Source organism: Pithys albifrons, chromosome 8 (genome assembly GCF_047495875.1).
Source record: "Pithys albifrons albifrons isolate INPA30051 chromosome 8, PitAlb_v1, whole genome shotgun sequence".
Classification (NCBI taxonomy): Eukaryota; Metazoa; Chordata; class Aves; order Passeriformes; family Thamnophilidae; genus Pithys; species Pithys albifrons.
In genome coordinates, this window is record NC_092465.1 from 38515467 (window position 1) to 38530109 (window position 14643).

At 53.1% G+C, this 14643-nt stretch overlaps 1 protein-coding gene across 1 annotated transcript; it reads left to right on the top strand.

Annotated features, from left to right (window-relative positions):
* The first annotated feature begins 6234 nt into the window (after positions 1–6234).
* On the top strand, positions 6235–10866 carry LOC139675038 (putative methyltransferase DDB_G0268948). The gene is made up of 7 exons (XM_071562210.1): positions 6235–6302; positions 7259–7387; positions 7657–7817; positions 8082–8295; positions 8921–9021; positions 9767–9904; positions 10435–10866. Exons 2-7 carry the CDS (start codon positions 7277–7279, stop codon positions 10523–10525), a joined length of 816 nt encoding a protein of 271 aa, XP_071418311.1. The 5' UTR covers positions 6235–6302; positions 7259–7276; the 3' UTR covers positions 10526–10866.
* The last annotated feature ends 3777 nt before the right edge of the window (positions 10867–14643 follow it).

Genomic DNA, 14643 nt, shown 5'->3' on the forward strand with positions numbered 1-14643 from the left:
TTGGACACCCAGGAGTGCTGGATAATGAAGCATTGGGCAAGAGGAGGCACAATCATTCTGTCACAGCACTGCAAAAAGCCCTAAAGGAACATCACCCACAAACCCAGGCAGCATCAGTGGTGGTTTCCTCCATGGACTCACCTTCCCTCTCTGATTCTGTAGCCACCAGAGGAGACAGGAGGTGGGAGACCCCTGGGAACCCAAAATGCAGGGTCTGAAGCTGAAGGTTGAGGTGTGTGGCTGCTCAGCTACTGCACGACAGTCTGAGGTGTTTAACCTCAGTCTGCACATCTGATGGTCTCCAAAAAGCACTGAAGACTGAGTCCTCTGTCTCTCTCTGAGACCCTCTTTGCTCCCAAGTGCTCAAAAATAAGCATATCTGATGAGAAGAGACACCCCACTGCCAAAATAGGGATGGGCTGCTTCTCCCACCCCGCCCTCTCTCCCAGCCACTGTGTTGGGAACAGCAGACAGTGACAAATTTCAACACCAAAAGCCAAATCTGACACGACTGGCAGCCTTCCATTGGGAACCAGCTGTGCCCAAAACACTGAAATCATCATCTTCTCCTTCTACAGGCGCCTTGGGAACCAGCGTAAGTTGGGATGTTCTGCCTGTTTAAGGCCATTGATAAACTAGAGATCGATGGCTCTGCAGTGACAATGAAAGGGAGACAGTGATATGCTGGTGGTGTTGCTTTGTCAGCAAGGAAAGAGGGAAGATGAGCCAGGAAGCAAAGGAGGAGCCTCTGGACTGGGGGGAATGGGAGATCTCAGTGTGTTCTGCCATGGATTCTCAGGTTACTTCTAAATTTTGTTCAATTCATCAGCCCCAAAATCAGTCTTCCCACCTTCCTTAGTTAAAAGGTGACATTATGAGAGAAGGAGTTGTTTTTATTGTTTCTGGAAGCTCCCAGTGCTGGGGCTTTGCTCTCAGCCTGGTCTCGCAGCTCCCACACGCACTGCACATCCATCATTCCATCAGGAAGGATTTACGACTGGATGAGCTAAGGGGTGAGGCAAGATTTCAAAGTCAAGTGTGCTCTCCTCTGCAGGCTTCCTCCTCTGCCCTGGAGTGTGCCTCTGCCTGCCTTAATTTTCCTCCAGCCTTTTGTGTGCTTGAGTATGACAATAACCAGCCAACGTGATGTCTACAATTACAAGAATGCAGCAATTGCACGGGTGTGGATGCAGTTCCCCAAAAATAGTCACTGCTGCAGAGATTCTCATCTCCCTCCCCTCTGGCTGATCCTCTGGGGCTATCATTCGTTTGGGTTCCCTTGTCATATAAGCACTGATTTTCCCTGGGTTGCAGACCTGCCAGGGAGAGGGTAGAGATAGGCGAGACCTTGAGGCACAGCTCTAACACACAGCTGTGTAATCAGCTGAGACATCCTTAATTTGTGGCCAACTTCCTTCCCTACAAGGAGATTTTATCCATGCCCTGCTGCTTGTAAGCCAGGAGAATTATGTTCATCCTTAATTTAAAGTCTGAGCCCTCTAGGTTTAAAAAGATCCTTGTAGAAACACCAAGTATTTTCCAATCCCTTTATTCTTTGTTGTGATTCTAAATCTTGTTCCTTTTCCACCAGAGAACAAATACACAGGGGAAGATCTCCCAAGAGCCAAAGCCTCATTGGGATCTTAAAAGCAAATCAAGTTTTTCACAAGGTAAGAGAAATATCAGCAGGTTCTTCACAGGATCCTGGGGATGGGGAGGTTGACCCCAGCCCTTTGGGTATCCTCCCCCTAGTGTGCTCTGGCAAGGAGCTGCTGAGTGAATCAAAGCTGAAATGAAATGTAAAATAATTAAATTTGTGAATTAAATGCAGGAGGGCAATGGGGCGATTTGCCTCTTCTTCCTTTATCTCCACACCACACACAATCCATCTGCAGGGTTCGGAGCCACAGGGCCAGCACAGCACAGGACGGGGCTCAGCATTTGCCACAGGTCCTGCTGAGGACTCAGAGCAGTGTTGGCTGAAATACATCCCTGGCCATCAGCAGGGCTCCCATCGGGGTGGGCACAGCCCATTCCTTCATGCACTCACTGGGTCTGGATTTCTTTTCCCTGGATAACATCCTACAGTTCATCACAGGCAGTGATGCTGGCTCCAGCATGTGCACTGGGACCCTGCTTGTCCCCAGCTGCTCCTGGGGAATTGCTGCATGTTCAGGTTGTCTGAAAACAGGGGTGGACATTTCATGGCACAGCACTGCTCTGCCCAGATGGGAAGGTCATCGTGCCCCCTCCTTCACCTTCCTCCCATGGGCAGGGGCAGGATGCAGTGGAGGTGCCAAGGCACAAGCCCTTGGCTGGGGGCTACAGAATTGCTGCCACTTTGGTTTAAAGACCCAGCCAAAGGTGCACCTCTGATGCAGCTGGTCAGAACTGTGAGGGTTTTCCTGAAATTTCACCAGGCAGGTGTGGGAAGCCAAGGCCTGGAGTGTTTTTCAGGTAGGGGATTGTCCACAGAGAAGGTGGAGAATTGAACCTGCTGAGCAGAGGACATTGTGCAATTATTTCAGTTCTTGGAGCTTCTAAAATTGGATGACCCTCTGAAAAATGCAGCGTGGCGTGTCCGGCAGTGTTTGAACCATAAAATAGATGAGAATTAGTTTTCCATTTGAGCAATAGACATAATTAATGAGAAGGTGTTTATGAGGTTTGTGACACATGTTTTGTAGCTGCACGTAAAGAAGCTGGTTAAAAGTTCTCCAGGTGAAATTAGGGAAGGTTTTTCTGCCAGAAAGTTATTGCTGGGGACAGTGGGAACACAGTTACAGAGCCAGGCTTGGGCCAAGAGGGACATCTGTACTCTGGATCAAACAGAGCAGCTCTTCCTGCCAAGGTGGGAGGGGAAAGGAACTCGTCAGCAACATCAAAGCATCTGGCTGAGGGGATGTCAGCTGTTTTGTTTTCAGGAGGCAGTGCTCTTTCTCTGGGATGAAAAGAATTCAGTATCATATTTACGGATTTGTGGCAAAATGAAACACAAGAATAGAAACAAAAAGGCTTTTTCCATATCAAGATGAGACATTTCAGTGCTGGGGAAACCTCGGTTCTGTTGGTGAAAAATATCAACAACTCACTGAAGGGAAGTTCTGGCCAGGTGGGGGTTGGTCTCTTCTCCCAGGCACTCAGCAATAGGACAAGGGGGCACGATGGGCTCAAGCTCTGCCAGGGGAAATTTAACTTGGAGAGCAGAAAAAAATTCTCTGCAGAGAGAGTGCTCAGGGATTGGAATGGGCTGCCCAGAGAGGGGGTGGATTCCCCATCCCTGGAGGTTTTTCAACTGAGCTTGGCCGTGGCACTGAGTGCCATGATCTGGTAAAGGGACTGGAGTTGGACCAAGGGTTGGACTTGATGATCTCGGAGGTCTTTCCAACCCAATCCATTCTATGATTCTCTGATTCTATAAGTGAGACAGGCAGACTGACAGGAGTCTCCTGTGGGCTTTTTCTCTCAGAATAAATTGATTTTTCTTTTCATAAGTTTCAGAGTGATGCATCCCCTTGGAAAAAAAAAAAAAGCACATCTCCCTGGAACTAGTCCCAGGGCTGCAGTGAAACCCCAGTGACTGAGTGAGGAGAATGGCTGTGCACCCACATCGCCGCAGGAAGGCAAGGACATGGTATGGGCTGGGAGTGCTGGCAGTGGAGGAGCACGTGGAGGTGTCAGACGCACTCAAGTGAGCACCTTGCTGTATCCCAAGGGCAGGAATTATCTCCTGCCATTGGTGAGGTTAGGGCTTAGCTTGATGGCCTCTTTGGAAAAGCAGAGACCTGAGAGCTGTTTTGCCACTGCAGAGGCACAAAGCTGGGGATAGGGCAGAGCCAACTGGGGCAAGACTTCAGGAGAGCAGGCGTGGAGGGATGTAAGGATCTTACATTCTCCTTTTCTGCATTAAGGTCAGTGTTTGAAGGTCTATTAATCCAGCATCCTGCTATGTAGTTTAAATCCACATGGCCTGTAGGTTTGGGGAACAAGTTGGGAAGACCCCAGGGCACTTTGGCATTCCCTAAAGCCTATGGACTTAGTGAGTGGGCTGGTAGGGATGGTGGACAGTGTCTGATTCTCTGTGCCTGGTGTTTAAATTCATGTTTGGACTAAGGCTCAGTAACCCAAAGGGCAATAAGACCAATTTCTTGCTGCATGGTTTAGGGACATTGGAGATTCACTGTCAGATGGGGAATACAAGAGTGTTGGAACAGGGAGTCAAAGGCAGCTGAATCCAGTGTGCCAGAGGCTGGGAGACTGGTGCCATCTGCAGCCTATGCCTGGCTGGTGTTTTCTTTCCCTGCAGGTGTTTGGTTTCAGCTGTAGCTGGAGGATAATCAGTCAAATATCATCTGTGCATTGCCCAGGAGAACAGCCTGAGCAGTGGAGATCTCCAAGTTTGGAAGAGGGCAGGTGACTGAAGCCCAGGACATCATCCCTTCCTGTCTACAGCCATGCTTTCACCAAAACACAGGCAAAATTAGGGTATCTAAGCCCCCAAAAGGCCAGGTTATGGAAACATGGGATTTTGGTGCTTGTGTGGTATTTTCTCTTGGTGCAGGGACCACCCCAGCAGGACTAAGCAGCAGGTGCCCCAAATGAAACACTTGGGACACAAGCCCAGTAACTCCAACCCATGCTTTGATTCAGCAAACTGCTTCAAGGTGGTGCCTGGGAACGTTCCACTGATTTCTCTTCAAATTAGGAGGGGCTTCAAGGCTGTGCTAATGAGCAAGGACCCACGACTGCTGTGGGCAGTCCCGTGGTGTAATGGAGAGCACTCCAGACTCCAAATCCCAAGGACCTGAGTTTGAGTCTCAGTGGGGACCGTCCCCTGGCAGTTCAATCCCTCCCTGCCATCCCATCCTGTCAGATCTCGGATGCTCAGCAGGGTCAGCCCCGGTCAGTACCAGGGGCTGTGACAGTCCCAAGGACTTCACTGTCACTGTCCGAGCTCGCTCAGCTGTGGCAAATGGACCTTGGGACTTAAACAGTGGGGCCAATTTTGTGCACGCTGTGCCTCACCTGAAAAATCCACTGTACAGGCTGTAAGGGCATGTGGGGAGAGCCCTGCCCAAATCTTCGTTCATGAAGTTTGGCCATCCAATACAATACAACTGCTGTGCAAAGCATAAACTGAGTGCTTCTATAGTGAACCATGACTCATGGCTTCAGCTGCGTGGAATTAGCCTTACTCTCATGTGTAGAGGAGTAAAATCCTGCCCCTAGTCAGGGCAGATTGTCTACTCCAGAAATGCCAGTGCTCTGTGTTCCTAAAGTTGGTGGAGTGTGTTCTATTTCTGCAATGTTCCCTTTCTGCTGGACAACAGAAGGGGGCGACTGGAGCGCGGTGGGTAAGGGCGTGGCTGCCACGGCTCTGCATCCTGTTCTGCTGTCTTAGAGCATCAAAACTAGCGTGGCCAGCAGGCCCAGGGCAGTGACCCTTCCCCTGGACTCTGCCTTGGGGAGGCCACACCTTGACTGTTGTGTTCAGTTCTGGGCCCCTCAGTTGAGGCAAGAGATTGAGGGGCTGGAGTGGGGCCAGAGAAGAGCAAGGAGGCTGGAGAAGGGACTGGAGCACAAGTGCTGTGGGGAGAGGCTGAGGGAGCTGGGGGTGTTTAGCCTGGAGAAGAGGAGGCTCAGAGGTGACCTCAGCACTGTCTGGAACTGCCTGAAGGGAAGTTCTGGCCAGGTGGGGGTTGGTCTCTTCTCCCAGGCACTCAGCAATAGGACAAGGGGGCACGATGGGCTCAAGCTCTGCCAGGGGAAATTGAAGTTGGAGAGCAGAAAAAACTTGTTTGCAGAGAGAGTGCTCAGGCATTGGAATGGGCTGCCCAGAGAGGGGGTGGATTCCCCATCCCTGGAGGTTTTTCAGCTGAGCTTGGCCGTGGCACTGAGTGCCATGATCTGGTAAAGGGACTGGAGTTGGCCCAAGGGTTGGACTTGATGATCTCAGAGGTCTTTTCCAACGCCAGCGATTCTATGATTCTGGGCTCTGTATGTCCTTCCCGAGACGTGGGGGCTGCTGAGCCATCCCGGGATCCGTGGGCGTTTTGAAAGCTGGCAGTAACGGCAGGGCTGTGTAAAGGCTGAGGCGCTGGGGCTCCAGGATGGCGGCAGGATGAGCCTCTGGAAGCTGCCCTCTGGATTGTACCCCCGACTCCGCTCGGCTGGGCAGGGACGAGCAGCCGGGGCGGGCGGTTCGCACCGGGGGCGGTGCCGGCCATCCCCCGCCTTCCTTCCCCTCGGTGCCGGGCCGAGCTCCGCACTGGGAGGCGCCGGGAGCTGCGGGGCTGCCGGCGGTAAGGGCGGCGGACGTGCGGGAGGGGTGCGGGGACACGGGAAAGCAGCTGGAGCATCCCTCCAGAAAGGGCTTTGGAGCGCCGCTGTGCCCTGCCGGGAGTGCGCTGGCTGAGCATCAATTCCTGCACCGCAAGACAAGAACCCTCGGTTGGGCGATGCATTTGCGTGTCGCTCGATAACTCCGCAACTCTCGCATCGTGTGTGGGCACACGAGAGGGTGTTGTAACCCGACAGACGGGGCGGGGAGCCCTTCGCGCAGGTTCTTGGGGTCTGTCACCAGCGCAGGGAGCTGTCGCTGTGCCGCACAGCGCCTGCTCGGGCACCGAGGCAAACAGGATACGGGCGGGAGCCTTCCGGTGCTGCGGGATGGGATGGGATGGGATGGGATGGGATGGGATGGGATGGGATGGGATGGGATGGGATGGGGCTGCGTGAGGGGGATGCGGGACCAGAGGCTGGAGCATCCTGGGGGGGCAGAAAGGGAACGGCGTGTGCGGGGTCCGTGAGAGACAACAAAATACCGGGTGGTGCAGAAAGCGCAGAGGCGAGTTGTGATTGCGGTGTTCATACTAAAAGTTGGTTTTCCTTAATAAAAGAAACAACTTCCCCCTAAAAAGCAAAGAAACAAGCAAACAAAAAACCTCCCAACTGTTCTACCGTAATGGTGATATATTTCAGAAAACACCCAGGAGGGTGGGGGAAGCAAAAGAAACAGGGAGTGCTTAAAAACCTGGAAAGCTTTTCCGGGTTGGGCGCTGCTGGTTTGCTCCTGGATCAGCTCCCAGTGGGAGGGATTCTCAGAGAGCAGGTTCACGCTCCCTTGTCGGAGCCTTATGGGCAAAGTCCTCCCGGGGCCCCTGCCAGGACTGGAGGCTTCAGTGCCCGCGGTCACAGGCTAAGGAGGCAGCAGGAGTTTGATCCCGTGGTGGCAAACCTGGCTTCATCCTCCTCCCAGGTGCCAGGTTATCCAAGCATGAGCACCCAGATGTTCGAGGGGAAAGGCCATGCAGCCGTCTACCAGAAGTACAGGTTTGCACCAGGCAAAGAGCTGCAGCAAACCATCCTTGCCTACCTGCAGGAGAAGGTGAGTGGGTAATGCCCGGGCGGGAGGAAAAATCCAGGATATCTTTATTTGTGGGTGGTGGTATTTACCTTGCTGGGAGTGTTACCTGGGTCGGTGCCACAGGAAATGATAAATCAGCAGGGCTTGAGGCAAGGTGGGGGCACAGGAGAAGCTTTCCACAGGTTCTGCCATGCCAAGGCCATCACTGAGGGGATGCTGGGGGAAGCAGGGGGGCAAAAGCACAGAAATTGTGTGGCTGCCCACTGAGACACATCCCTTTCTCCCTGCAGAAAGCAATCCCTGCTGAGCTGGTAGTGGATGTTGGCTGTGGGTCCGGACAAGGCACCCACTTCCTTGCAGAGCACTTCAAGAAGGTGGTGGGGACGGACATCAGCGAAGCACAGATCCAGGAGGCCAGGGACACCCTCTCCATGCCCAATGTCTCCTACCTGTGAGTGTCGGGGGAGCAAGCTCAGCCGACGGCAAAATTCGGGTCCTCACATGGAGATGGTGCTTTGTGAGTATGGTTGTCAGAGCCAGCTGGCACCAAAGAAAACCCCGTTTGATGGAATTCCTGAGGTGAACAGGCATTATCCTAGACTTCCATTAGCCATGGTCTTGCATCCCGCATCAATTCCAAAAAATACCCACTGACTTCATGTCCTACCCTCTAAGTCCCACATCCCACATGGCTTTCTCTCCTTCCCCCTTGCAGGGTGTGCCCTGCAGAGGAGCTGCCATTCCAGGACGCCTCTGTGGATGTCCTGACCTCGTTCACGGCCGCACACTGGTTTGACATTGAGAAGTTCATGAGGGAGGTGAGCCGGGTGGTGAGGCCGGGCGGCTGCGTGGCCATCAGCACCTACACCGTGGACATGAGCCTGCGCTACGGAGACTGCTCTGAAAGGCTCACCAAAATCTTCAGGGAGGTGAGGGCGGGGAACCCAAACCTCAGGGCTTCCCCTCCTGGTCTGGGTGGCGGGAAATGGGTAGGAGTACTGGGATACAGAGAGGAAGCAATGGGATTGAGGGGGTATGGCTGGAGGAATCCTAATGCACAGTGGGGCAGAGGGATGGTTAAACACACAGACAAGGCTGAGATGGGATTTAGGGGCTCCCTGACTGGGTGAGGAGGAAAGGGACACTAGGATTGATAGGGCAGACTCTGGTGGGGTGAGAAGGGCACCAGAGCAGATCTGGGGGCTGGTGGTGTCCTCTTGTTGATCACAAAGAATGACAATTATAAACTGCGTGGAAAAAGTCCTTTGTTAGTAATCTTTCTTGACAAAGGATGATTGAAAAACTGTATAAAAGGAATATTTCCACTATCAGTAAGAGTAGGGAGGAAGACAGAACCCTTATAGCTATAATAAAATGGCACCCTTAAATTCTGGGCACTAAGCAAGATTTTTGGTGTGTTTTGATGCAATGATTATTAAAAAAAAAAAAAAAAGACATGTATGAGTGCATCAGATCTAGGTCCAAACCTGAGTTAAGTGGAAACTGAGAACTACAAGTTGGTTTGTGTTTGATTTCAATACACTGTCTTTACAGTGCTGGGACAGGATTTTAAAATACTCACATAATAGACTAAAATTAGTCTTGGAAAACTACAAAGAGATCTTCGAGGCCTTGCCGTTCCCTGACAAGAAGAGGTGAGCAGAACCCCCTGGGTGCAGCACCAGGAGTGAGTGGAGGGGGTGTCTCTGCTCCTCTATGGGGCTGCTCTGCCTCCAGCCCCACGAGGACACAAGGGAGTGGAGTTTGCCAGAACCCCAGCCCAGGGGTCAGCAACCCCCTGTGCATGGAGGCAGAGCCCTGTGGCTGCATTCCCACTGCTCCTGGCTGTAATGCAGCTCTGCACTGGGCCAGCAGGTGTGGTCTGAGGGCTGTGGGGACCCTTCCTGCCACAGGCAGCATTGGGTTAGACTCTCTAGGTGGTGGTTTACCACAATTTGAGGTTTCTGGGCAATTCACTTTGTGGATGAAGGGGAAAATAGTGAGACAGCAAACATGCCTGAGGCCCCTGGGGAGCCAGTGCCTGCCTCCCACCACCAGGGGCTGGCTCTGCAGGTAAAAAGGATGCAGTGGTGGTGTGAAGGTGTTGGTGTCCTGGGTGCTGGAGGGGATGGGGCTCTGCGGTAAGGCCTGTACTAAAAAGTCTGTGACTTGAGCATCCCATGTGAAATGGTCTCTGGGACCATCTCCTCTTCTGTAGTGCTTCAGTCAGGGCTCCTGACACACCACATGCCACAACTGGATGTTGTTTCCATCTGCTGGACCTTTGATGGTGTCAGATATTTTATTCATGGTGTCACTGACATTCACCATGTTGTCCATGTTCCTCTGCCTTTGAGATTTAACTTGTCAATGCTCATTTCTTCCCCACCTCTCTTGTAGAATCACTGACATCTATGACAAAATTCCCATGACTGTTGAGGGTGTGGTTGGTTACATGGAGTCTGCCTCTCCATATCAAACCTTTATGAAGAACGACCCTGAAGCTGCAAAATCCCTCCTCCAAGAGACTGAAAAGAGGTGAGGAAAGCACTTGGGAAAACAAGCAGGATGTGGAGGACCTGGCTTAAACAGTGCACAAAGAGTGAGGTTATGGAGACCCCTTCAAAGCTAGAAGTGAGCTGGCCAGGGATATGCTCCCTCCTTCCCCCAGGTGTGGGTGGGTGTCTGTCAAGGGTTAAACAGCAGGTCCTTCACTATTAAGTCTATGAAGCTGTGTGGTCTGCTTGCACTGATGTATCCATGGAAATCTTGTGTCAGAGGTATCTGGAGTTTCTTTATCTCAGTTTGGATTAGCATAGGGCATGAAAAATATCGGTGGTTGCACCTTCACCAATCTGTTTTAACCTTCAACAAGAGCCTTCTGGGAAGGGGAGACATCCCAGTGCCTGCTCAATTATTCACTGACCAGAACAACCCTTGTGCAGCTGCTGGAAGCATCTGCCATCCAGGCCTTTGTGCTGTGGGTGGAAGAGACCTGTCTCTGGTTGTGGGTGTCAGGGGGGAGCTGGCTGGACAGGATGAGACCCTTCCTCTGCTTCTCGTTTCAGGATGCTGGAGACAATGGGAGTTTCTTCTCGTGAAACCCCAGTGGAGTTCTGGGTGAGGCATGTCTGTGTGCTGGGGTGCAAGGGACAGTGAGAGAGGAAACCCTTCTGATCTGGTGTTAGAATGGAAGGAAAAAATGGATTGTCTCCTAATACCCTACTTGTAGCTGCTCTTATTCTTCCGGAAGATTGATGGTGATTTCGGTGATTAAAATTTTGGTCTTCTGTGGAAAGCAGAGGGGGTTTTATGCCCCTTGGGTTCCTGCCCACCTTGGTCCTGCAGTTTGCCTGGTGCTGTCCCCCCAGCACTGGAAGGGTCTTGTTTTGGACTGGTGGGGCTTGGATTACACGTGGGGAAGAGAATCACAGTAATAGCTGAGAAACTTGCTGCATTTCTTACACAATTAATAATAATTAAAAAAAATTATGAGAAAATGTTGTGGATGGTTTCTTCTTTTTAAGAGAGGCTGTGGAGCACATGCTGGAGTGGAAATGACTGTGCTACATAGACTTTGAGTGTCCTGAGGCTCTGAGTGCCTCTCTGCTCTGGGGGAGAGGAGGGCTTTGGATAGGAAGGGCCATTTGCCCCTTTCCATGCCCAGGCTAAGCAAGGAGCTGTGTGCTGTCTTTGAAGGCTGACCTGGAAAGGGGCTGTTCTCGCCCACGATGTGCCCCCATCACTGGTGCTTTGCTGGTTGGTGCAGGTGTGTCAGCAGCTTACCTACCCCAGGAGTGCTTTGCCCTTGTGAGCCCCTCACCCTCAGCACAGCCTGGGAGCCTGCCCGGGATCACTGCCACAGGGAGCAGGTTTGTGCCCACTATCAGCCACCCACGCTGCCAAGGGAAGGTTTAGAGGCTGCGTTTTGGGGAAGGGCAGAGGGAGATGTGAGGGCTCAGAGCAGGCACAGCCCAGCACGGGCCCCTCCTGTTTGCTTTCTGCATATTTGAAGTCAAGGCACAGCCCCTGTAAGGACTGTTCCCTTTCCTGTAATTTGTGCCCATGGCAAGAAGGCTGCCCTGACACCACGGCAAAGGCAATGCCCTCACTCTGTTCTGCCTTTCCTAACAATGCTCTGAGGTAAAGTGACGCCTCTGCTCCCTGTCCCAGAGAGAGCACACCCAGAGAGGGGGTTAGAGGGGCTGGAGTTGCTTCCACTGTGATCCTCAGCTCTCAGATATGGTCCTGACTGAGCCCCTTCAACCTGGCAAAGGTGCTGAACCCGGGGCATATCTTCACTGGGGTCAGCTTGCCCAGGGTGGGGAGCAAAGTCTTTGCCTTCAGTTGGTGGTCTCCTGGAGGGTGGTGAGGTCCCAGGAGGACAGCTAGGGGGCAGGAAGCCCATCATGGGTGTGAGGCTGGTCTGTGTCCATGGCCATGTGCTAGAGCAGTGATGCTGGATCAAGCCCTGCTGCTGTCACCTGGTGCAGGTTGGGTTTGGGACAGCAGCAGCCATTGGCAGGTGAGGATGGGGTTGGTGGCTTGTCATCTCCTGAGGCAGCAAAGAGGTCTCTCTCTTCCTGGGATGGCAGCAAGTGCCACTACTGGAGTGCCAGTGGCCTGTCTGGCTGCCTGGGCTGGGGCAGCCCCAGCTCTGCTGGCAGGGCTTGTCCTGGCGAGGGGCAGCCCCAGCTCTGCTGGCAGGGCTTGTCCTGGTGAGGGGCAGCCCCAGGTCTGCTGGCAGGGCTTGTCCTGGCGAGGGGCAGCCCCAGCTCTGCTGGCAGGGCTTGTCCTGGTGAGGGGCAGCCCCAGGTCTGCTGGCAGGGCTTGTCCTGGCGAGGGGCAGCCCCAGCTCTGCTGGCAGGGCTTGTCCTGGTGAGGGGCAGCCCCAGGTCTGCTGGCAGGGCTTGTCCTGGCGAGGGGCAGCCCCAGGTCTGCTGGCAGGGCTTATCCTGGTGGGGGGCAGCCCCAGGTCTGTTGGCAGGGCTTGTCCTGGTGAGGGGCAGCCCCAACTCTGCTGGCAGGGCTTGTCCCAGTGAGATGCATCTCCAGAGCCGTAGCAGGGCAGGGAGGGGTCCCCCAGGAGGGGACACCACATGTCCCTACAGTTCTGGCAAAAAGGCTCTGGGGAAAAAATGTTTGGGTTTCTTCCTCACTTTCAGTTTCAAGCAAGTTTTTTTAAGTCTGCTCAGTAATTACCTTTGTAATTTATAGCCCTTCCCTCTGCGCATTGCCAGGATCGTGCAGCGGTGACCAGCCATGATGTAACACCAGGGATTACATCACCAATGAGCTCAGGCATAGCATTGCTAGGGGAGCACAAACCACTGCAGTGGTGGCAGGCCATGTGCCAAGAGGTGCTGAAGGGTTCTGGGGTGTGTAGTGGACCCAGTGGCACTGTGGTGGCACCAATACCCTAGGCTGGTGGGGACAGGTCAGGTGCTGGCTGCCAAGAGGAGCCCACCTGGTGTCACCTGTCCTGGCATGATTAGGTCATGCACAGAGCTCCCACACATCACCTCGGGGTTTATTTTTAAAGGTGGCTTTTTGGGGGCACAGTTTTTGTCTTTTGTATCTTATTTCCCAGATCTACGACTTTAGCAGGAGCCACTTCCTCCCAGATAAGCTCACTGGCTACAAAAAGGGTCAGGAAGGAGCCATCTGGGCTCGTCCTTACCCACTCCACGGGCATGGCTTGTACCCAAGGCTTTCCCACGCTTGTGACACGTAGTGTCTGATGAGTCACCATGGAGCAATTGCCTCACCCAGTGCTGGTGCCAGCTCTATCCATGGCCGTGTTTCATTTTCCTTCTCGCACCTGGAACTTCCCATGCACCTGGAATTTCTTGCTCTGAGCAAGCTTGAATGGCTCCAGCACACTGGGCCATGTGAATCCAAGGGGGCTCCATCAATCACCACCCTCTGTGCCACACTCCTGGCATAGCACTGCCTGCACTCAGGGCTGGAGCGGTGACTGCACTGGGTCCCCAGTGTTCTGCAGGCCCCGCTGGGCACTGCGTGGTGTGCCCAGCCCATGCTGACTTTGGGGGACCCTGCACTGCCATGGCAGGAGCTGCCACTCACAGCGTTTAGAGGAGCTGTGGTGAATTCAGCCACGCCTTGCTGGCTGGACTGGGATATGGTGGAGCGTGGCATCATCATGTGAGATGCACACCAACAGCCAGGATGGCAAGATCCCAGCCTGTTGGGAAAAATTCCTCACTGGTGCTCGGCCAGACACCTGGGGTTTGGCTACAGCTGTGTGTGAGTGCAGCACACAAACCTGAGCAAGGCACCCAGGAGAGCTCCTCACCCTCCATCTCATCCACCCTGAGTGCCGGGGGCTGCGCGCACGGCCCGGCTTCACCTCCCAGGTTTCGCTTTTCTTTGGTGCCTCTGAATTTCCTTTTACGTGTGTGAAGAGATGAAGGTTTCACTTTACTTCTCCAAACAGAAATGACAGCTGAGACATAAAAGCCACGGTGATGGGGAACAGGAGCCAAAGCTGGTTCCCATGGGGATGTGATTCTGCTGTGACCACATGGGTGACCCAAGAGTGTCTCGGCAGGGATCTGTGGTGTGGGACAGTGGTTCATGGTGCATCACCCCTCTCTCTTGGGTGCCATGTTTCTCTTTTACATTTGCTGGGATTTTCTCTGAGGTGACATCTCTTCCAGCTGAGCTGTGCTTGGTTGGGCAACATACATGGAGTTATTTATGCTGGTTAGGCCTTCTATTTCACAGCTGTATCCATCGTGAACTTTGTTGCATTGAATAAAAATTATCTGTGTCTTTCTTTAATGGCGGAGAAAAGAAAGAGCCATTGTCCTGTTTACCAAGAGAGTGGGCAAAAACCCCAGGCCAAGGCTCATTACTGACCTTGACCAAACCTGGTGCCAGGGGGAAGGCTGGCACTGGATCCTGGCGCAGTGGCCATGTCTGTGACCAGAAAACCTGTGCCACCACCATGCTTTGCTGTCCTGGATCTTCTCCAAGCTGTATCTTCATCCAGGTTGGTCAAGGTGGAAATAGCCACTGTCCAATCCATGCTGCCCCTTTTTTCCTCTTCATTTCCATCACATCTCTGAGCAATCAGAGATGCTGTTGGAGCAGAGGAACAGCTCAAGAAGGGTTGGATGGACCTTGCGAGTCAGCAGCTGGTCCTGCTCTGCCTCTTCAGAAATGATCTGGACAAGGAGGGAGAGGGTACCATCAGTGTACCAAGTCCAGTGGTGACGCCAAACTGGGAGAAATGGATGACACAGCAGAGGTTC

Excerpts from the sequence above, each read along its gene's own strand:
- LOC139675038 (XM_071562210.1), top strand. The coding sequence starts at position 7,277 with ATGAGCACCCAGATGTTCGAGGGGAAAGGCCATGCAGCCGTCTACCAG. Across the intron at positions 7,818-8,081 it reads ATGCCCAATGTCTCCTACCT|GGTGTGCCCTGCAGAGGAGC; the intron begins GTGAGTGTCGGG and ends TCCCCCTTGCAG. Across the intron at positions 9,022-9,766 it reads CCGTTCCCTGACAAGAAGAG|AATCACTGACATCTATGACA; the intron begins GTGAGCAGAACC and ends CCTCTCTTGTAG.